This window comes from Talpa occidentalis, unplaced genomic scaffold, assembly GCF_014898055.3.
Source record: "Talpa occidentalis isolate TD23 unplaced genomic scaffold, MPIMG_talOcc4v2.1 talOcc4.12, whole genome shotgun sequence".
Taxonomy (NCBI): Eukaryota; Metazoa; Chordata; class Mammalia; order Eulipotyphla; family Talpidae; genus Talpa; species Talpa occidentalis.
In genome coordinates, this window is record NW_023601212.1 from 46,978,180 (window position 1) to 46,999,340 (window position 21,161).

The 21,161-nt window shown below is 53.5% G+C and overlaps 1 protein-coding gene across 3 annotated transcripts; it reads left to right on the forward strand.

Annotated features, from left to right (window-relative positions):
• Window positions 1–2,049: 2,049 nt before the first annotated feature.
• KCNN1 (potassium calcium-activated channel subfamily N member 1) lies at window positions 2,050–20,752 on the forward strand. Of its 3 annotated transcripts, XM_037506146.2 has the most exons (8): window positions 2,050–5,121; window positions 5,649–5,744; window positions 7,554–7,972; window positions 10,520–10,661; window positions 13,852–13,962; window positions 14,520–14,647; window positions 17,899–17,968; window positions 20,164–20,448. In XM_037506146.2, the coding sequence occupies exons 1-8, from the start codon at window positions 4,486–4,488 to the stop codon at window positions 20,416–20,418; spliced, it is 1,857 nt and encodes a 618-aa protein (XP_037362043.1). In that variant the 5' UTR covers window positions 2,050–4,485; the 3' UTR covers window positions 20,419–20,448. The 3 variants fall into 3 exon arrangements, with proteins under 3 accessions (XP_037362043.1, XP_054549342.1, XP_037362044.1); XM_054693367.1 differs by lacking the exon at window positions 17,899–17,968 and having other exon boundaries at window positions 20,164–20,752; XM_037506147.2 differs by lacking the exon at window positions 17,899–17,968 and having other exon boundaries at window positions 14,520–14,622; window positions 20,164–20,261.
• The last annotated feature ends 409 nt before the right edge of the window (window positions 20,753–21,161 follow it).

The following is a 21,161-nucleotide window of genomic DNA, read 5'->3' on the forward strand; positions in this document are numbered from 1 at the left end:
GTTATCCCCCTAGTAAGTGTGGCGGAGCGGCTGGCCCCCAGGTGTGAAAAGACTGTATTGTGGGGACCCGCTTTGGGGAAAGGGGTGTCTAGGAGGCCCCAAGGACCGTAGGGGTCGAGAGTTATAGCTTCACCGCGCGGGGCGAGAGGCGAGTTTGTAGACCAGGGACGCGTTGGGGGGCTGAAGGGGGCACCCGGGAATGAGGGATCTTTAAGTGGAGGCGGGGCTTGCGGGGTCGTCGGGGGCGGTGCCAAGCCAGGTTCGTCCAATCGGCGGCGCCGCCCGCGTCGCACCGCCCCCTCCTCTCCCAGCCGGGGCGGGCGCTCGCCCCCCGGCCCGGCCCGGCGCGCAGGGCCCCGGGGTATGCGCCGCTGCCGCCACTCCCGGCTCCGTCGCCCCCGGCCCCGTCACCCCTGGTCCCCGCGGCCGCCCTCTACTGCTCGCCCCGACCGCGCCCTGAGCCCCGACCCCCGCTCGGGGTTCCGCGGCCGCGCGGGACCCTTTCCCCTCCAGTCTCGTCCGCGCGCCGGAGCCGAGCCTCGCAGGTACCGGGTGGGACGGGCAGGGCGCCCAAAGAGGGAGGCACGTCCTGGAGGGGGACACGGTTTGGTGCAGGGACCAGGAGAGAGGGGCTCCGCGGAGTCTGGAACCCAGGGACACGCGGAGGAGAATGTGTGAGCCCTGCCAGAGTGAGTGAAGATTTTCGGACCCCCAGGGGATGGGGAGGGTACTGATTTCACTAGGGGTGGGAGTGGGGGGTGGCGGGAGGGGGCAAAGCTGTAAGCCTCCGAACTTCATAGATACTGTAGGGAGCCCTCAAGTGGGGGAGCTGTCAGGGTGGAGGCAGTGACCTGGGACTGACTTGGGTACGGGAGAGGGGAGCCCTTCAACTCTGGCCCCTGGATCCTGTGTTTCCAGGAGCCCTGCAGCACTCAGAGAGCCAGGTCTCCCCACCTTTACAGCCCTCCCAGGACAAAGGTGGGGGTACCCAGCACAGGGCACTACTCCCCCACCACCATGTCCTGGAGGATGGGGCCAAAGATCAGGGACCTGGAGGCTGGTGCCCAGCCAGAGTTGGAGATGGAGAGGCATCAGCCTCGGGTGGGGAGGGTAATTAGACCCTAGGACCCAAGACTGCTGGTGCTGGGGGGAAGGGGGAGAATAGGTGTCCACAGTCCTTTCTTATCCTCCCCGGAGACCCACACATCCTGGAAAGTTCTGCCATGTGGTGCTCTGGCTGTGGTTCCTGGGAGCAGCAGGGTGAGCATTTTGCCCCACAGAGGGGCTCTGCCTTGGAGCTAATATGAGCAGGGGCAGCTTCTCCTGGCCCAGCTCTGAAGGGCAGAGCATGTCATCAGGCAGCGGCACCATAGCAGGCATATCCATGATTGTGGCCAAGCACATGTGACCTGAGTATTTTCCATGTGAGATCTCACCACATTCTGACCACTAGCCCTCCTGAGTGGGCACCACGGTGCCCCTTTACTGGGGCTGTGACTTCACTTCCTGCCTTGGACACCTGAAGGTCTCTTCTGAGTAGGCGCTGCAACATGCCCGTCACTTGTAAAAGGGCTCATGGGAGGGTACATGGGATCTGGTTGTTTTCTTTCTTTTCCTGTTGGGTGGGAAAACTTGCAGGAGCCAGCCCCCCTGTTCCTTGCCACCTTCCTCTGCTCCCTAAAGGGTCTCCCAGGTCCCCAATGCCTGACTTGGCCCAAAAGGTTCCCTCAGTGTCCCTGGGGTATTGTGGAAGGAGGGACTCCACTCATCCACCAACCTCTTCAGGAAAGGAGGTCTAATAACCCAAAAACATTAGATAATTTTGGCACTTCCAGGGTCCCCCCCAAACCAAATGACGCCCAAAGGGTATTCCTAACAATTTAGGGTAACTCCTTGATGAATCTGGGGACCTTCACCCAGAAAAACACACCTGCTCCTAGACATCCAAGCCTTGGCCAGGGTATCAGAAGGGCTCTTGGTTCTTTGGGAATCCCAGAGAGTCCCAGGAACCCGAGCTTTAGGCCCAGGTTTCAGTAGGGGTGGGTGGGGTCTCTTGTTACCAGGGCAGCCAGTCTTTAGAAAGTGACTGTCCCTGTTTCCTGTGGGATCTTATGCAGGGCTCTCTGTCCTCCTGTGCACATGCCTGTGTACTATTCCATGCCTCTCAGGGGCAGAGCCAAGCTGTAGCCCATTGAGAGGAGGCCACCCACCAGCCCCAGATGGCACTAACTTAGTCCCTGCCCTTCCTGGCTGGATGACCTTGGGCAAGGTGCTGAAGCTCTCTGAGCCTTATCTCCCTCTGTAAAATGTGGGCAGGAACACCGCATGCCTCACTGACTGGCAATAGGGATTAAACACTGATACTGAAACAGGACTTGGCCCCCAACAGCAATAAGTACATGTTAACACGACAGGCACCCAGGAAGCCCCATATCACTTTGCTCTCCCAGAAACCACCTGTCTCCCTCCATACCTCTATCCCCTCCCTGTCCAGGGCACCTTAGGACACGGCTGCCAGGCGAGGAGGAGCAGTAGCATGGCGGACACAGGGCTGAATTTGGCCCTTGCGTCGGGCAGTCGGCTGAGTCAGATCCCCAAATTGCATCTTCATCCGTGCTCGCATTTCAGAAGGTCGTTTGCAACGCCCCACCACCTCCAGTTCTTTGGCCCACTCCTCCACCCCCTCCAGCCTGTACCTAGCCCCCACCCCACCATCCTCTGTAGGGACCTCCTTTCAAGAGGATTGTGGAAGGGGCGCCTGGGTTTTCCTCATCCCCCATAGGGAACAGGGTCTGAGGATACCACTTGTGTCCTAGTGGAAGCTCCCAGCCCCGCCTGCCTCTGATGGCACTTCACGTGGCAGGCATGGGCTCTCTCTCCAGGGGAGAGTGACACCCAAGCCACTCTATGTGTTTGTCAGGATGGAGAGAGATCAGGGGCAAGGTCAGCCTTAGAAACCGGCTGATGTGATATCTGGGAGAGGGTGGGAAACACATGTTCTAAAACTCATGAGCTCACTGGGCCATAGAAGGAAGTTCTCTTGCGTTCCTACTTCCTGCCAGCACCGGCATTTGGGGACACATGGTGAGTAGGATTGATGCGGTCTGGGGGGCCTCTGGACAAGAGTACTGGTGGTCCTGTGGTGCATGCAGAGGACAGGCCAGCCAGGCCCACTTTCCACCAGCATGGCTCCTCTGGGTGTGTCCTGAGGTGACAGTTTCCATGTCTGTCACCTGCAGATCATGGTTTCAGGATTGGGGAATGTTCTGTCTTTGCATAAAGCCCCCCTCCCACAGGCCTGGCATGTGAGTGTCCTAGTGCCTCCCAGTCTGGTCTTTTTAGAGGGGACAGTATTTGGCCCACTGCTGCCACTGCCTGGCTTGTTGGGAGAGTCTCAAGAGACAACCCAGTCTGAAACCCTCCCTGTGAGGTAATGATCCCTTCACACGAGGTGCCTTGGTGTCCTCAATGTAAAACCTGTCAAATCCCAGGCCCCCCTTCTTGGGGGTTCAGAAGATTAAGGAGAATATCTGTGTGAAGGATGGAGCCTAACACACAGTAGTTGCTTAATAAAGGTCGCCTGGGGCTGACAGCAGAGGCTACATGTGGGGTGACATGGCAGGTTGGGCCTGGGGCTGCCAGACAGGGCAGGGAAGGTTCTGGCTAATCAGGACCCAGGAGACTGGACGCTAGACACCCTCATCAGATGAGTGTCATTGTGGATGGCGTGGTAAGGAGCCATCAGAGTTCCTGTTCTCACATCGATGTGCAGGGGCAGAATCCAGGATGTTTGCTTCTCCATAACTTGGCAGGGAATCTGAGGCTGGCTGAGGTCATGGGCTGGGCCTAACCCTACAGAATCAATTCTCGAATCTTAGAATTAAAGCATGTGTCACCATTGCTGGCCATGAAATCTGTTTGGAGATCATGGACCCTCACCCTCCCGCCCCTGTGGGAAGAGCTCCAGGTCTCTATAGCACAGCCTTGGTCCCTGATGACCCCCATGCTACACCTTGCACCTGCCTAGGTGTGTTCAGGGAGAAACAAAAGCCTCAGTAGAGTGAGGCTAACTTCTCTAGGAGCCTGAAGGTCAGGAGATGAGAACCACCCCCCAGCCCCTCTCTAATCTTCTCACATGAGCCTAGCAGATCCCCCACTCAGGCCATTTAGAAGTATTTATTAGGTGCAGATTGTGTGCTAGGTACTTGGAGATAAGTAAAATCAGTGGCCAAAGGCTCAATATGAGGGTATTCCAGGCAGAGGGCACAGTGCATGCAAAGACCCTGGGGCAGGACTAAGCACGCTGGGATCTAGTCATGGGAGGCCATTGTGACTGAAAGGGAGAGTGGGCTGGGAACTGGACTGAGGGCCTTCTGACTGCGGTGAGGCATTTGACATTCGTGCAAAGGCACTGGGGAGCCATGGGAGGCTTTTGAGCAGGGGAGGGACAGAGGCTGACTTGGATGTTTCTGGAACAGCAAACTCATGTGTCAGCCACTCTGTGTTCATGGCCTCCCAAGCATCAGGATGTTTTGGGCGGTGGCAATGGTGCCTCTCTCTCTGGTCAGTCAGGGAGGCCCTGCTGTAACTGTGCCCCTCTGTGCCCTGCAGGTCAGCAAGGGAGCCCAGCCACTGAGCCATGCCGGGCCCCAGGTGGCCTGCAGCAAGCCCAACCCCGGCACCCACATAATCATGAACAGCCACAGCCACAGCCACAGCCACAATGGCTGCGGGGGACGGCCACTGGGTAGTGGGCCGGGTACCCTGGGCCGTGACCCATTGGACCCTGAGGCCGGCCGGCCCCCGCAGCCGCCACATGGCCCTGGCCTCCAGGTCGTGGTAGCCAAGAGTGAACCGGCCCAACTGGCAGCCAGCAGCCCCCCAGGGCAGCCGCAGGACCAGGAGGAGGAGGATGACGATGAGGAAGAAGAGGATGAGGATGAGGAGGCAGGTGGGCAGAGGGGCTCAGGAAAGTCTTCAAACGTGGGCCACCGCCTGGGCCACCGGCGGGTGCTCTTCGAGAAGCGGAAGAGGCTCAGTGACTACGCCCTCATCTTTGGCATGTTCGGCATTGTTGTCATGGTGACCGAGACGGAGCTGTCCTGGGGCGTCTACACCAAGGTGGGCACCCGAGAGCCCCTCTGGGCTGATCTATAGGTCCCTGCTGTCCCTCAGGAATGGGCTCAGAGCCCAAATGGCCCCAAGAGGAAGGGTAGGGTTTGGGGGGGCCTTGGAGGTGGAGAGATAAGGCCGTCTTGGCACCCACAGTGCTCATCTCCTGAGGGTGATGGAGAGGTATGGGTGGGGGCAGGGCCTCTAGGCTGTTACCTCTGCCAGGTACCCTGGCTGAAGGTGGGGAGGAAGCGGCCTGAGGAACAGGCCAGGACTTGGTAACCTCAGGGAAAGATTGGGTTATGGATCCCATCAAACCACACAAGTATATATGAGGACAGAGAGTGATCAGGGCTATACCAGCCTATGAATTGTGAAGTGCTGTGCCCACATGAGACCAGGCCTTATAAACAGAGGGTTATCACCCAGGCCCCAGGAACAAGGACAAGGAGTATCACCTACTGAACAAAGCACCAGGTTGGGGATCATGAAGCCCCTTCCACCCCAGCATCTGTCTGTTTGCTTTCTCTCTCCAGGAGTCCCTGTACTCATTTGCACTCAAATGCCTCATCAGTCTCTCCACAGCCATCCTGTTGGGACTGGTCATCCTTTACCATGCCCGGGAGATCCAGGTCAGTGGCCAGCCAACTGCACCCCTGTCCCCCATAAAGCCACCTGGCACCCCAGCCCCTGAACGCATGAAAGGACCAATAACCTCCTCCTGGGGGATAAAACACCTCTCTAAAGGGGTAGAACTTAGATCCCTCTAAATTGCAATTCCTGTCTATGCTTCCATTTTCATTGATTATTTTAAAAAGAAAACAGAAGGTGAGCTGATGTTCCAGCCTGTAGATCATTTTTGCAGCCCTAGGAAACTGGTGTTCCAGCACCTGTTCTCCTGTCTGCTGGGATCCTGCATCTGAAAAATTGATACGTGCCACTTCAGGGGTTCATCAGCTTCAGGTCCAGCTGCTTTGGGCAGGTGTGCCCACGGTGGGCAGACGTCATCTGGAGCTGGTGCAGAGCTTCAGGATGCCAAAGGTTGGCAGATCTCACTCGTGACCTTTGGATTCTGACCCCTGACCTTGACCCTGGTGGGGCTTAGGCAAATTCTACCTGGGTTGTGCCATATGCCGATGTGCATGGGCACACCTTAGGTCTGGCACTCAGGAGGGATCCTCTATTGGGCAGGAAGACCAGATGGGGTCAGTAACAGCTGGAAGGAAGTGGTTCTAAAGGTCCCCTGGGGACAATGATCTGATGGTTCCTTAAACTGTTAAACTCGGAGTTACCACCTGACTCTGCAGTTCCACTTCTAATATAGATTCATACAAAACTTACACACTCAGGTCCATGGCAGCATTATTAACAATCAACAAAATGTGGGAACAACCCAAATGTCTGTCAGCAGGTGAATGGATAAACAAAATGTGGTCTGTTCCTACAGCAGGTATCTATCACTTAGCCATAAAAAACAAAATGAAACAAAACACAAAACACAAACATTTCTTTTCTCCCAGTTCTGGAGGCTAAAAGTCCAAGATCAGGTGCCTGACAGGGTTGCTTTCTCCCAAGGCCTCTCTCCTTGGCTTGCAGATGGCCGCCTTTTCACTGTGTCTTTACATGGCCTGTGCGCACAGCCCTCGGGTCTCTTCCTTTTCATGTAAGGACACCAGATCTGTAGGAGCAGGGCCCCACCCTCATGAGCTCATTGACTCTTAATTCCTTCCAAATAAAGGAAGTGTTGCTAGGTGTGTCGTAGGCTGTGCCATCAAGGTTTGTGTAATTTAACCTGTGACACCTAACGATGAAATCACCTAAGGATACGTTATGCATTCTTAGAACACATCCGCATCCTAACTCTGCTTGGCTCAGAGCTCTACCTTCCAGGCCCCCGGTGAACAGTTTTGCCCCTTTGACCCTGGGGTGGCCTTGTGTCTGGCTTGTCTCACTCAGCGTAATGTTTTCAGGCTCATCCACATCGTGTTGTGTGTCAGGGCTTCACTCCTTTTTTATGGCTGAGTGATATTCCACTGTGTGGATGGTTTGCGTTGTGTTCATCCATTTGTCCACTGATGGACACTTGGGTTGTATCCACATTTGGTAGTTCTCACTAGAGCGACTGCAAACATGCATGCAGGAGGATTTGTCCAAAGGCCTCTAGATATGGCCTGTCATTGACTGGACCTGTTAAGGGATTCATAACTGTGCACCCCAGTAGGGCTGCGGAAGCATTGGTAACAATGCTTCCTTGGGAGGGACACCATCCTGTATTTAATTTGAATTGTCGCCAACCCCAAGAACTAGAGATTTCACATATGAGGCCATGTTGCTCAAAAAAGGCAAGTCTGGGATTTCAGGCTGGGGTCTCACTTAGGCCCAGCATGTGTATCTGAGTGTCTGAGACCCACGGCCGCCCCACCCTCTCCACATCCCTGCAGCTGTTCATGGTGGACAATGGGGCAGATGACTGGCGCATCGCCATGACTTGCGAGCGCGTCTTCCTTATTTCCCTGGAGCTGGCCGTGTGTGCCATCCACCCGGTGCCCGGACACTACCGCTTCACATGGACAGCACGACTGGCCTTCACATACACGCCGTCGGCGGCCGAGGCCGATGTGGACGTGCTACTGTCCGTGCCCATGTTCCTGCGTCTCTACCTGCTGGGCCGCGTCATGCTTCTACACAGCAAGATCTTCACAGATGCCTCCAGCCGCAGCATCGGCGCCCTCAACAAGATCACCTTCAACACTCGCTTCGTCATGAAGACGCTCATGACCATCTGCCCAGGCACCGTGCTGCTGGTCTTCAGCATCTCCTCCTGGATCATTGCCGCCTGGACTGTGCGTGTCTGCGAGAGGTGCGACCCAGAGCCTGTGACCTCGGGAACCCCCATGTCACCCATGACTTAAGTGACCCAGGGCTCCCCTGGTCATGCCTTCCCACCCTCTGATCCCCGGTCCCGTGGACCTCCATGCCACTGGTGACCTCAGTGACCAGTGGCGTCCCAGCTGTTACTTCTCACCTTTGACCCCAGTGACTCCCATGCCCCTTTGTCCCTGGTACTCCAGCCCTGTGTCCCCAGCACCCTCAGCCCCACTTCAACTCACATCCCTCTGGGACCCCAGCCCACTACCCCCCTTCCTGGCAGGTCTCATGCTCCTCCTGGTCCCTCCACTCTTCTTTGGGTAACCAACCTCTGATGTCAGCTAGGGCCACAAAGGCAGTGGGAACAGGGGCACCACCCCATCGGCCTGTCCCCACCCCATGTTTAACCTGCTCTCCTTCTCCCCTCTGCCCGCCCCACCGGACCATAGGGAAAACATGTGAGTCCCACCCTCTGCCTAGCTATGTGTACAGAGCTGCTGCCACTGTACTGCCCGCCAGGAATTTAAGATTAGCTGCCACAAGGGGTGGGAAAGTGGGGAGGGGAGGTGGTCGGGGCAGGGTTGTTATAGGGAGAACCCATTCCAGTGTGACCACTGGATTTGGAGTCAGACCAGGATAGCAGGAGGCAGGCAGCTCTGGGAGAGGTCTTGCTCACTGGGCATCCTCAGGGTCCCTGTCTCCAAAGTGGGGGGATGAAAAAGCGCTTAGCTTTGGTGACCTGTTCTGGCAGCTGTCCGGGTGCAGGGGTGTTAGATATCTCCTCCTGAAACTCAAGAGGGTCAAGTGAATGGAAATTGGCCCAGTCTTTAGGCCCCCAATTTGGGGTTTGCTCTGAACAGCCCTGGAAAGGGACAGGCTGCCAGCCCAATTTATAGATGAGGAAACTGAAGCTCTGAGAGGAAAGGGACTTTCCTGAGGGCTTGAATGTCTCCAGAGCCCCCCAGGGGGCTCCAGGAGCAGGAGGGGGTCCCGTTGCCTCTGTAGAGAGAGGAGGTAACTTGTCTGGGGGGCTTCTACTTCTGAGAAGGCCCTGGAACAGTATGTGGTAGGGGTTGCTGGGGCTGGGCTTCCAGGAGGTGGGGTCCCTAGACTGGATCCTTCCCCTTGACCCTATTTTTCACTGCTCAAGCCCCTTGTGCCCCCACCCCAGTCTGTCATCAAAGTTTATCATCTGGGGGTTACAGGGAGTGTCCTGTGTGCCCTGATGTATCCACAGCCTGTCCCTTACCCCTTCAGCGCCAAGTCAGGATTGGGGTCTGGGAAGGATGCCAGGGCTAGTCCAGCCAGGTCATCCTGGGGTCCTGCATTGGGGCAGGGGCAGCCAATCCTAAATCCTGAGCCCGGTGAAGCTGCTTGAAACCCCTCTGCCTGCCTCGCTCCGCCCCTGCAACTCTTGTCCCCCACCCCCACCTCCTGCATGCCCCCACTCCCTGGTCCTGGGTGGACCTCAGCATCCACAAAGACTTTAGGTGGGCCTGGGGCTCCCCGACCCACTGCTGGAGGTTCCCCACTTCTCCGGCCTCCCAAGTGTGGCGATCCGGTCTCCTAGTAGGTGGACGCTGGGGTGACTTGGGGCTCAGATGTCTCCATGAAAAATGAGGTTCAGTCCCTGATCCCCCTCACACAGTGAGCAGCCTGGAAGCCAACTGAAAGGGCTTGCAGTAACATCCCACCCACCCCGCTTTGGGGTTTTCAACCATTCCCCATTTTGAGCCTCTAACCCCAGCCCCATCATCCTGAAACAGCACTTTTCTCCCAGCTCTCCTTCCCTCCCCCTTTCGCCTCCAATCTTAGCCACCTCCAGGCCCAGAGCACTGACCCCTCAGTCCCTCCAGTCCCCTAACCTGGCCTAACTATTGTAGAATTGGTTAGCAGCAGGTGTGGTCAGCGTCCCAAGCTGGACTGTGGTCTGCACAAGATCATGTCCGCTGTCCAAAGGAGTCTCCCCTCTCACCCCAGGGGAACCCAAGGCCTAGAGTTGGTGTGACTAGTGTCCCTCCACATATCAAGTTCCTTCTCCCAAATCCTGGGGCTCAATCCTCCCAGTAATTTCCCATCTCTCCAATAGTCCCCCCACCTCAGGGCCTTGCTGACTAGGGAAGTTCTTGCTGGTGTCTGACCTGAATCCTTGCCTCCACTCCCTGCCGCTTCTGGCACCCGTGGCTATCATTGCCCAAGTCTGTCTGTCTGTCTGTTTTGGGAGGGTAGTCACGTGGACTCATGTGGATGCCTACTCCCTGGGGGCCTTCTCCGCCCCCTAATCAGGGCAGGGCCGGGGTGGGCAGACAACAGGCATCAGCCTGGGGTTTGGGAGAGGAGGGAAGTCTGGATGGGATGCCAGGGAGGAGGGTATGGGTGCCCCTGCCCCCAGGAGGACCACAGGAGGGCTCCCTGCAGTCAAGACAACCAGCAGCCAAGTAGACCTGGGCCCTGCAGTTCCAGTGTTGATAGGGGTGTGTGTGTGGGGGGGTAAAGTTGGAGGGACCAGTGTGGACTAACCAGGTCCAACTCCCCCCAGGTACCACGACAAGCAGGAAGTGACCAGCAACTTTCTGGGGGCCATGTGGCTAATCTCCATCACCTTCCTGTCCATTGGCTACGGTGACATGGTACCACACACATACTGTGGGAAGGGCGTGTGCCTGCTCACCGGCATCATGGTAAGGGGGCCTTGTGTACTCCCACTATTGAGGGGCTCACCTCAATTTTGAGCTGTAATGCCTCAGCCCTCCCCTCCACTGCCCGCTCCTTCCCTCTGATGGCCTGTGGAGCCCAGATCTCCAGTTGCCTCTTGGGTTCTTCCACCCCTAGATGTGCAGCCACGGCTGTGCCCGCCTGGCCAGAGGCATGGTCTACCCTAAGTGGAGTGTCATCGTTGCCACAGTGTTCTCCAAAGCCCACTTTTTTTTTTTTTTGGTGGGACCCTCACCGACGGCCAGGGAACAAACCGGCGCTACAGAGGCTGCAGGCAGCCTCGCAGCCCAGCTCTCAAGTGCTGCGCCACCAGGGAAGGCCCCCCAAAGCCTACTTTATTCTCAGTTCTTGGATTGAGGCTGAGGGTGTTGATGCTTCTGGCCTCAGTTTCCCCCACTGTAACCAGTGCTGCTTCCTCAGCTTGTTACAAAGATTAAATGTTCGTTTATGTGAAAAGCCTAGAACTGTGATGGCCTCAGACACCCAATCAATATCCTGTGAGGTGTGCCACCACAGCCAACTCCCTGTCCTCTACTAACTCTTTAGGGTGTCCTAAGCACACCCACTAAGTCCCTATGTTGTAAAGTGTGACTCTGGGAGCCCAGGCAGCACCCCATCCTTCCCAGTCTTCTCCAGTCTGCCTACAGATGTGGGCAGTCTGAGGTATCTGGAACCTCTTTTCCCTCACTCCTTTCTCATGGTTGGTCCCTGTGTGGAATCATCTTTCTTTCTGAGCTTATTTCCTCTCTTCCACAGATTCTTCAGTGCATGGTGGGGTACTCCTTTCAGTAACCCCCCAGTTCATAACACTTACATGGGTGAGAAACCCTAGCCCCCAAAGAAGCCAGCCTAATCCCACCCCCAGGGTCCACCATCTTGGCATAAAGATGTTTGTTCCTGCAGATGCCATACTACCTCCAACTCCTTTCCTCCTGTGGTGGACAAACCATCTTTCGGGGCTCATCACAGCCCCCATCATTGTATGTAAGCCCCTGGTTGTTGCTGTTTCCCAATGCCTATGGCATTGGGATGGCCTGTGGGCATGACCCCTCTTTACCTCTCATCCCCTCCCATGAATACAGGCCTGGAGTTCCATGTCTTCCTCCAACCCCAACCTGAACCTCCCATCTCCCAGCCAAGTGGACACACAGGCCACATCCTGAGCCCATCCTGAGGCAAATGAGCTTACAAATGAACAAAGAAAAGCACGCAAAGTAGGCCAGGTCAAACCCAGAAAGTCAGTGATGCAGCAGAAAAGGTATGTTCCCTTTTCTGGCAAGAAGTTTCTTCTAGAAAATTAGTCCTGCAAATGGTTCCCTGCCCTGGCCCCTGGACACACACTAGTGGTCATGCGTAGGTCTCTTTCTTGCCTTTTGCTGTTATCACAAAGCCAGATACCATAAGCCGCATCTTGGTCTTTTTAGCTGCTTCTATTTTCTCACTTTTTTTTTTTTTTTGAGAACATGGATTTTTTTTTTTTAAGATTTATTTATTTATTTTATTTATCCATACAAGCACTGGGTACAGTCAGAAGCGCGGGAGGGTGAGAGAATTCACCAGAGCCAGAGCAGGGAGCAGAGCAGGCAGAAGGACTGAAGTACACTGCTGAGGGGAGCAGCGGGCGGCAGGAGAGGTCTGCGCGCCACGTGGGACCCTCCTCCGGTGGCCGGGGAGCAGCCGGGAATCGAACTGGCACTGCAGAGGCTGTGGGCAGCTTCGCAACCCAGTGCTCAACCTCTGCGCCACTGGGGAGGCCCTGTTTTCTCACATTTCTTAAGCTCTCTTCCAACCTTGTCCATGTGTATCCCCTCCCAGTCATTGCCCTTGGACTCTCTTTTCTCCCCATTGTCTTGCCAGCTGTACAACTGCCCCTTCTTGAACTTCAGGGCTCCCAGAGTGGCCTCTTCCAAACCTGGCATCATTCGCTGGACATGGTCAAGTGTGGAGGCTTTGGCTATTCTTTTCCTTGCTGCAGTATTCCACGTGAAAGTATCTAACCTGTTTCTTTACTTTGTTGACAAGGATTTTCCTGAGAACAGGTTCCTTGGTCCTCCCAAGACCCTTATCCCAGTTTCTTGGGGAGAGAGGGGACTTTTTGCCCATTCTGCCTAGGCTTGGCATGTTTGTGTCCACACCTATCCAGGAACATCTGAGAATACCCCCAACCTGTCTTCACCTGCCATTAATGTCTCCCTCCTTCCATCATGCACACACTGGCCACAGGAAGTAGCTAGCCAGTGAGGTGTCAGGGAGAACCTCCAACCTGGGCAAGGCATCACCTCCCAGCCTCCTTCACCTGCCCCTGCCACTTGCATTCCAGCCACTGAGGATGATGACACCTCTTGGGTGTCCTAGGCTCCCTGGCCTCCAATTCTCAGTGGCAGGCTCTCATTCACCCCTTCCTCCCTGTCACTTTTTGCTGCCTCCCATACCCATCACTTAGACCTACGCCCCTCCTTGAGCCCTTACTTGAATCTCTCTGTTTCCAGGCTGTCTCTGAGTAAATAATGGAGTCCTCTCCGATCTCCTTTACTAGCAAAGGGACTGGCCGCAATACAGGCTGTCCTGGGGAGGGTGGTTGTTGACAGCAGGAGCCTATCAGGCGAGGCATCCCTCCCCTCCATTTCCCACCTCTTGGTACCTCTTTCCTCCAGCAGATCCTCCCACACACAGGCAACCACCTCCACTTCCCTTATGCTACCTTCTGATCCTGTCACCTGGTGCCCCCATTACTGCTCGGCAACATGTCAGCCAGGTCTCCATCCCCAACACCCAGGCCCCAAGACCTTTATGGGCGTTTCTGAACCCCCACTTCTATGGTTGTCAACCCTGAATATGCCTGCAGAGCCTGCCATTTTCCTGTGCTTTTCTTATCTCCCAGTCTCAGCTTATCTTTCTGCCTAATGGGGATACTAGTAGTCTTACCTGCCAGGGTTGTTTGAGCTCATTTGTGGGACACACTCCCTGGATGTTCAATGATGTTATGCAGGTGAGGTTGGGAGTCAATAAACTCAGCAGGTGGATCTGCTGGAGCTTTGGGTTTAGGGGGCAAAGGCAAGGGTACCATCAGGGAAGGCTTCCTGGAGAAGGGAAAATATCCCGCTTGTGACCTGGGACCCAAATGTGGAAGATGCTAATGTGTCTCTGCTCACCCAGGGGGCTGGCTGCACGGCGCTTGTGGTAGCTGTGGTGGCCCGGAAGCTGGAGCTCACTAAGGCCGAGAAGCATGTGCACAACTTCATGATGGACACTCAGCTCACCAAGCGGGTAGGGATGCCATCCCCCATCAAGGCCATCTCCCCTCTGTGTTCATTGAGCATAGGCCCTCCCCACCTTCCCTCTGCACATGCCAGGCATGCCCAGGTGCACGGAGGTCACTACACTGCCCCATCCATGCTAGGACAGTGCTAGGTAGTGCCACCATGTGAGTACCTGAGCCTGCACATAGGGATATGGCAATGACCACAAGGTCTACCTCTGTGCTCCATTATGGCCCAGCTGTGTAGTAAGAGACCAGGCCACCAGAGGCAACTGACAAGCTATCTGACTTGGCAGGGCGACCTCTCTGTAACTTAGTTTCCCCATGGTATTACCTTATGAGGATGATACCAGCATGTATAGATTCGCTGAGTTCACATTTGCAAGGTGTGCATAAAGGGCCTCGCCAGTGAGGTGTGGTAGGTGCACACACACGTCACAAATGTGGATGGGCAAACATGGCCCTGGCTTACAATCCCAGGATACCAGAGAGGCATTTCCAGAATTTTCTGAAGCCTTCCATGGTTTGTGCCCACAATGAAGAGCTGTTCTTTCTCTGGCCCCAGGTAAAAAACGCCGCTGCTAATGTTCTCAGGGAGACGTGGCTCATCTACAAACATACCAGGCTGGTGAAAAAGCCAGACCAAGCCCGGGTTCGGAAACACCAGCGTAAGTTCCTCCAAGCCATCCATCAGTAAGTCCAGTACCTTTCCCGCTCACGTTTCTGTGTCCACCTGGCGCGGAGGCAGCTGTGGTCCTGGGAGGAAGCCTAGGGCCAGGCCAGGCAGTTCACTATGGCCTTGTCAATGTCCATCCCATGCTGGGTGGTCAGTTGGTCAGGATCTTCAGTTTCAGTCCTGGGTGGGATAGTCTGGATGCAGGTGATATGCCAACACGCATCCAGAACAGTAGCCTGTGATAAGTCATACAAACTACCCAGCACAGGTGGCAGAATGCATATTTTATTCCCTGGAATAATCAAAGTGATTTTATTCCTTGAATTTTGAAGCCATTTACCTTTTTGGTTTGACTGCCAGGATGCTCAGAATTTAATGTGTGACCAGATCCATGTGATCAAATTAAGAAATTACTTAATTTCTTCTGTTGACTCTTTGTCCTGAGAATTATTTAATCATTTATTTAGTCAAGTCATTCTTGACTGCTCCTTGGAGTCACTAGTGGATTTTAAGAAAAATCCCACAGACCACACCAAATACCAGTTACAGAGTCTGAGGTGCAGCCTAGGTATAAGTTTAAGTTTTTCAAGTAAGTCCAATGTGCAGCAAGAGTTGGTGAACTTTTTCAGTAAAAGAGCCAAATAGATAATTTTCAGACTTTATGGACCAGGCAGTGTTTGTCATTACTACTCAATTCTGCTCTTGTAGCAGGAAGGCAACAAAGACGATTCAGTTTGGCTGTATACCCATAAAACTTTATTTTCCAAAATAGGCAACTTCCCAGCTTTGGGCTAATGCCCAGAAAATGCCAGTAACTGTTCACCAGAAATGTCATGTGAGCCACCCATGTAATTTTAAATTTTCTAGTAGCCACATTGAAAAAAAGTAAAAAGAAGTGAAATGAATTTTTACCTTTATTTAACCCAATTACCTCTAAAATATTAGCATTTTAACGTGATTAATGTAGAAAATTACTGACATATTTTAGAAAGTTTCTTGTACTAACTCTTCAAAGTCCAATACATTTACAACCTGTTTTCATTTGAACCAGCTACATTCCTTGGCCATAGAGGATGTATGGGACAGCATCCAGTATAGAATTAAACAGCTCCAAACTTGTGGAGTGGGGTACTCAAATATAGACTACATTTGAGACACATGGTAACTGATTTAAAATATTAAGATGTTTTTAGGAATATTTCAAAATGTCCATGGGTTCCCACCTTTCACATCATGGGAACCCCTATTCACAACTGGCAGATAGATCCCTGCTCCAAGAACTTATAGGACAGAATCAGTGTCTGATGAGTCAGAGTGTGATGTGAACAGTGTTAGGAAGTGAACCAGTACAGTCGGAAGCAACCAAGCCAGCCATGGGAAACAGCAAGAAGAATCCTTTCTTGTGTGAGTGGTAGATTGGGATGACTGGCAGATAGGAGATCCCAGGGTTTAGCTGGGGCAGCCCAACTCATGGGGTGCCAGAGGATGAAAGAGTCTGACCATGGGGAGACCAGGGAGAGTCTGCCAGTTAGGTTTTAAATTTTTAATCCTGTTTAATCATTCTGCCTTTTTTTAAAAAAAAGTTTTATTTATGTCAATATACAACCACACCTACTGAAAGAGTACAGTTTGATCAGTTTTAACATATACACACACCCATGAAACACCCATATACACACACCCATATTCACACACCAGTCAAGATAATGAACAGATTTATCACCCCAGAAGTTTCCTTGAGTGAGTTTAATCCATTTACATTTATTGTGTTTATTCTTATCATTGGATTAACTTCTCATGCCATCAGTTTCTATTTCACAGGACTGTGGGGGTTCAAAATGGGATGATGTGTAGAAATGCCTGGCATTGCATGGATTAGGGGCATGTATATAGTCCCTGGGTCTGCCACAGCAAACTACCACGCACCGGGTGGTAGCTAGCCAAATTTATTGTCTCACAGTTCTGGAGGCCAGAAGTCCAAAATCAAGGTGTCTCTAGGATCTTTCTCCCTCTGAAGGCAGGGAGTGTTGGTTCAGACTTTTTTCCAAGTTTCTGTAGCCTTGGGTGTTCCTTGGCTTTTTGCACCATGCCTCCAATTTTCCATCTTCACAGGGCTATTTCTCTGTGTCCTCACATCATCTTCCCTCTGAGCATGTCTGAGTCCAACTTCTTCCTTTTATAAAGAAGCTGTTCATATTGCCTTGGGGGATCTGTTCAACCTATTATGGGGAGGTTGACTTCCACAGGAAAGGCTTCTCAGGGCTCCCCAGTGGGCCTTCATTTCCTCTGCAGAGCGCTGGCACCCCTGACCTCTGGCACTATCTATACCACATTTGTTTCTCCTGACCTCCAGCATGGCTGGCCCCTCAGGGAGCCTGCCCTTGCATCTGTTGCATGTAGGGGTTGAGTTTGGACAATTCCTTCCAGAAATGATTCCCTAGACTGGTTTAGCTACAGAAGAGATGGCCAGGACATAGGAGGTCACACACTGGCCAAGACTCCCACCCTGTACCCCCATGGCATCTTTCCAGGAGGCAGGTATGGGTTTGAATCATGTGGTACCAGTGGGTACCAGAAATGGCATGGGCAGAGTTTTCTGGATTAAATGCCACCTCTGGGACCAGGTTTCAGGACAAGCTGGTACACAGTAGGGCCTGAAAGCCAAGGGCAGCTACCTGTGCCCTGATGGGGCTAAAAGGAGGGGCCAGAGGAGAGATGCCCCCGCAGAGACTGGGTTCCTCCCCAGAGCAAGAGTGGTAGCCCCTGGACCCTGGGCTTTCCAGGACCCCAGCCTGGCCCTGGGGTCACGCACGCAAAAGGTGGGAAGGTTTGGGTACATGCCGCCAGCTGTGCTGAAATTAAAATTGCCTTGTGATTTCTCTCTGCTCCACCGATCCTGCCAGAGCTCAGAAGTAAGTCTCTTCTCAGGGCTTAGGGGTGCATGGTGATTGTGGGGCAGGGTGTATACCATCCCCGCTTTGGTAGGCAACCAGGGCTGTGTTTGCCTGGAAGGCTGGCACCAGCTTCACCCAGGACATCCTGGTGAACAGGGCCAGTTGGGGCACACTGTGGGTATGGTTGAACCAACCCCCAGTCCCTGCTGCTCCCCGCATGCATGGAGGGAATGGACTGCAGGGGCCTGCCAATTCCTACCTCAACCCCTACTGAATGTCCCATGAGCAACCTCTGGTAGGGTGGGTGCATGAAGGACCCCTCCCCTGCTGCAGCCTCTCCCCAACCCCACCTGCCCATGCCCGCCTGTCCCCAGGCTCCGGAGTGTGAAGATTGAGCAGGGGAAGCTGAATGACCAGGCCAACACACTCGCCGACCTGGCTAAGGTGAGCGTGGCAGGGTGGGGCCAGGGGGCTCACTGTGCCAGCTGGGGTTAACTAGGCCCCCAGAGGAAGATGGGGATAGGATAGGGCCAGCTTCTGCCAGGAGGGGGACAGCACTGGCACCCACTAGGCAGGCAGGTGACAAAGGCCAGGGATATAGGGCAGGGAGGGACAAGCCACCAGGGGACACCAGCCCTGTCTGCAAGGGTCACCCCCTGCAGCCAGAGGCTCTGATTATAAGAGATGCTGGAAATCTACATGTGTGTAAAATCTTGACTGTTTCACTTTCTACCTTAAAGATCAGTACCTAATATAATTGCTTTAAATCAACATATACTTCATGGGATAAATTTGTAAAGTGTCACTTTTGTATTTAGGTACATCACTACATATAAACTCTCAAAATTATAAGGAAAAACAAATTTTTTTGCTGAGGATATAAATCCATATTACAGTATCGGCAGAAAGCTATCTACAGAGCAATTAAACACCTTTCAGGAAATTAAAGTTGATTACAAGAACTCTATAAGATCTGTTATAAATGGGTCTGTTTGTTGGTCCCAATATCAAGTCCTAGCCCCCATTTCCTGATGTTTTATTCATCTGTCAGAAAATTTGTCAATGGACTCAACTCTAGACAAACTCAGAATGTTTGCCACATGGTTATGAATGCCCTTCTCACCGATATTGTACCTCTCAGAAATAGATTATATGTGAAATTTGCTTTTTTGGCTCCATCCCTAAAGATCAGTCCGAGGCTAATGTGACATCATATTTAGAAAATGTTAACTCCTCTATTTTACTTCTTATATCCACGGCATTTTGGACTCTGTCCTCATCATTATTAAGAGAATGCAATGTAATTTAATATTTGCCTAAATAAATTTTATTTGGAAGGGCGGGAAAGAGCATTTTCTAGATCCCTGAGAAATAATTCAATTGGAAGTAAAAAGAGCACAATCCTAAAAGCATGTAGAAATTGCTAGCCAATTGATATGAAATTATCACTATAAATACATATAAAATATCCCGAAAAACTCAGATACTAGATGTGATCACTGGACAGTCCATACCACACTCCCTCCCTTTAGTATAGATGATTGAATTTGAATTTTTTAGTTGTTTAAACCTTGAGGCCATAGTGGTCTATTACTTTAAAAATACATTTAACGAAGGCTTCCTTGAAGTCTTTTACTGCATTGGATTATATAGGTTTCTAATTTTTTAAAAATTTAACAAGGTTAAAACGTTTTCCAAGATCATTGATTTAGTCTCTCTGACCCCTCCTCCCCCAAATGTATATGTGAAGTTAAAAGGACAAATTTGAACTTCAAAGATAGTCAAAAAGAAGCTGCCAGATGTTACTCCCCGGCCCTGGGGACTGTGGCCTTGTAGGCAAGTAATGTGGGTTACCTCCGGGTGCAGAGTTTGCCAGTGACAGAAAGGCTGGGGGCACGCTGAAGCAAAGGCAGAGGCTAGAAGGGAGAGGCTGGGGTGGAGCTCAGCGAAGAGCTGGGGTAGGTGCACCATCCAGTCTCCCTACTCACGAGTGAGAGGTTGGGGTGTCTTTCCCCACCTCAGCTCTCCAATGCCTTTTCAATCCCCCATCACAGTCCCCAGAGGGACCTTCAGCCTGAGGGCTCTAAACCGCGCTGAACTGTGTTATGGCGTCACCTGGTGGCGAGAGTAATGCTTACACTCAGGGCTGTCTCCATCTGAACAGTGACAGCGGCAGAACACACCTCTGCTTGCTAGGTGCTAGGGACAGCCTGACATCTGCCAAAACACTCATTGCTGTAGTATCATGTTCGTTCTGTGATTGGGTCACATCCTTGGGGAGGCCACCTCTCCCTAAAGATGCCTGTCCTCTCTCTAACCTAATGTGGAGGGAGAGGGGGAGGTCACATTGAACTGATTCCTGGTTCCTCCCTCCTCCCGCCCTGTACCATGTCTCTCCTGGAATAATGGTGAAAGCACCACACAATGGTTTCATTTTAACCCCCCAGGAGAGTTCTGGAGAGTTCTGGCCACATCCCCCCATCCCTGCACCTCCTTCAGCCTTCCCTAGACCTGTTGGTCTCCCTGTCTCTCCCCTCATCGATTCCCCTCTCATTTCCGGGGCCCAGCGAGAGACCTTTAGGGCCAGAGTCAACTGTCCTCTCTCTGTGTGTCCTTTCCTTCCTCTCTGTCTCTGGCAGACCCAGAATGTCATGTACGACCTCATGTCCGAGCTGCACGCCCAGCACGAGGAACTTGAGGCTCGCCTGGCTGCCCTGGAAAGCCGACTGGATGCACTGGGTGCCTCTCTGCAGGCCCTGCCCAGCCTCATTGCCCAAGCCATACGCCCACCCCCACCACCCCTGCCTCCCCGGCCTGTGCTTGGGCCCCCAGACCAGGCAGCCCGGAGCCCCCCATGCCGGTGGCTGCCCGTGGCCCCTTCGAACTGCGGGTGACGGCCCTGCCCGCCACCAGACTCCTCAATCTTGGCCATCGTGTGGCCGCCACCTCCACGCCACCCAGGAAGCCCTGTACAGTGGCGCTTCTTGGGGTTCAAGAAGCCAAAGCTGAGTTGGGCTGATTGTGCTGGGGCCTGCCCCACCCAGACTGTCCATGCAGAGGGCAGGGGCGGGTTGCCACTTGTTTCCTCCTTGGGTGGAGCCAGGGGAGCCCGGAGCTGCCTCTGGTCCCCCGGCCCCATGTCTCTCCCCAGGCCCCCGGTGGGCACAGAGCAGCCGGGGGAGGGGTCCTTGCCAGTTCTGAATAAAGCAGGACCCACCAGTTGCTGTGTGGTACATGGTGCATGTAGTCACTTGGGAAGCGACTCTAGGCCCAGGGCCTCAGAACGGATGTGGGTCAAGGGGAACCCAACCCCATCCTAGCCTGGTGGTCCCCCAGCCTGAGCTCAGTGGGGATACCTCCCAGAGGACACCTGTGCTAGCACCACCTGGCACTGATAGAGGGACACCACAGAGGGCATGGCCCTGGCACACAGGAAGCAGCAGATCATCAGAACCTCTTTCCCCTTCTGCCATCCAGTTTCCATTAGCACCCACTTTGTGCCAGACTGCAGCCAGGCCACAGGTCACTGGCCAGTGGGGGACGTGACATGGGTGAGGAGGGTCATTCAGTCTCTGTTGTACATGTATTGAGCTCCTGCTCTATACAGGGAATGTAATATAAATTACCTAACTTTTCC

What these genes read in the sequence shown, in the direction of transcription:
- KCNN1 (XM_054693367.1), top strand. Translation starts at nt 4,486, where the DNA reads ATGTGTCAGCCACTCTGTGTTCATGGCCTCCCAAGCATCAGGATGTTT. An exon ending in CCTGGGGCGTCTACACCAAG is followed by an intron (nt 5,122 to 5,648) that starts GTGGGCACCCGA and finishes TTCTCTCTCCAG; the next exon opens with GAGTCCCTGTACTCATTTGC. An exon ending in GCCTGCTCACCGGCATCATG is followed by an intron (nt 10,662 to 13,851) that starts GTAAGGGGGCCT and finishes CTGCTCACCCAG; the next exon opens with GGGGCTGGCTGCACGGCGCT.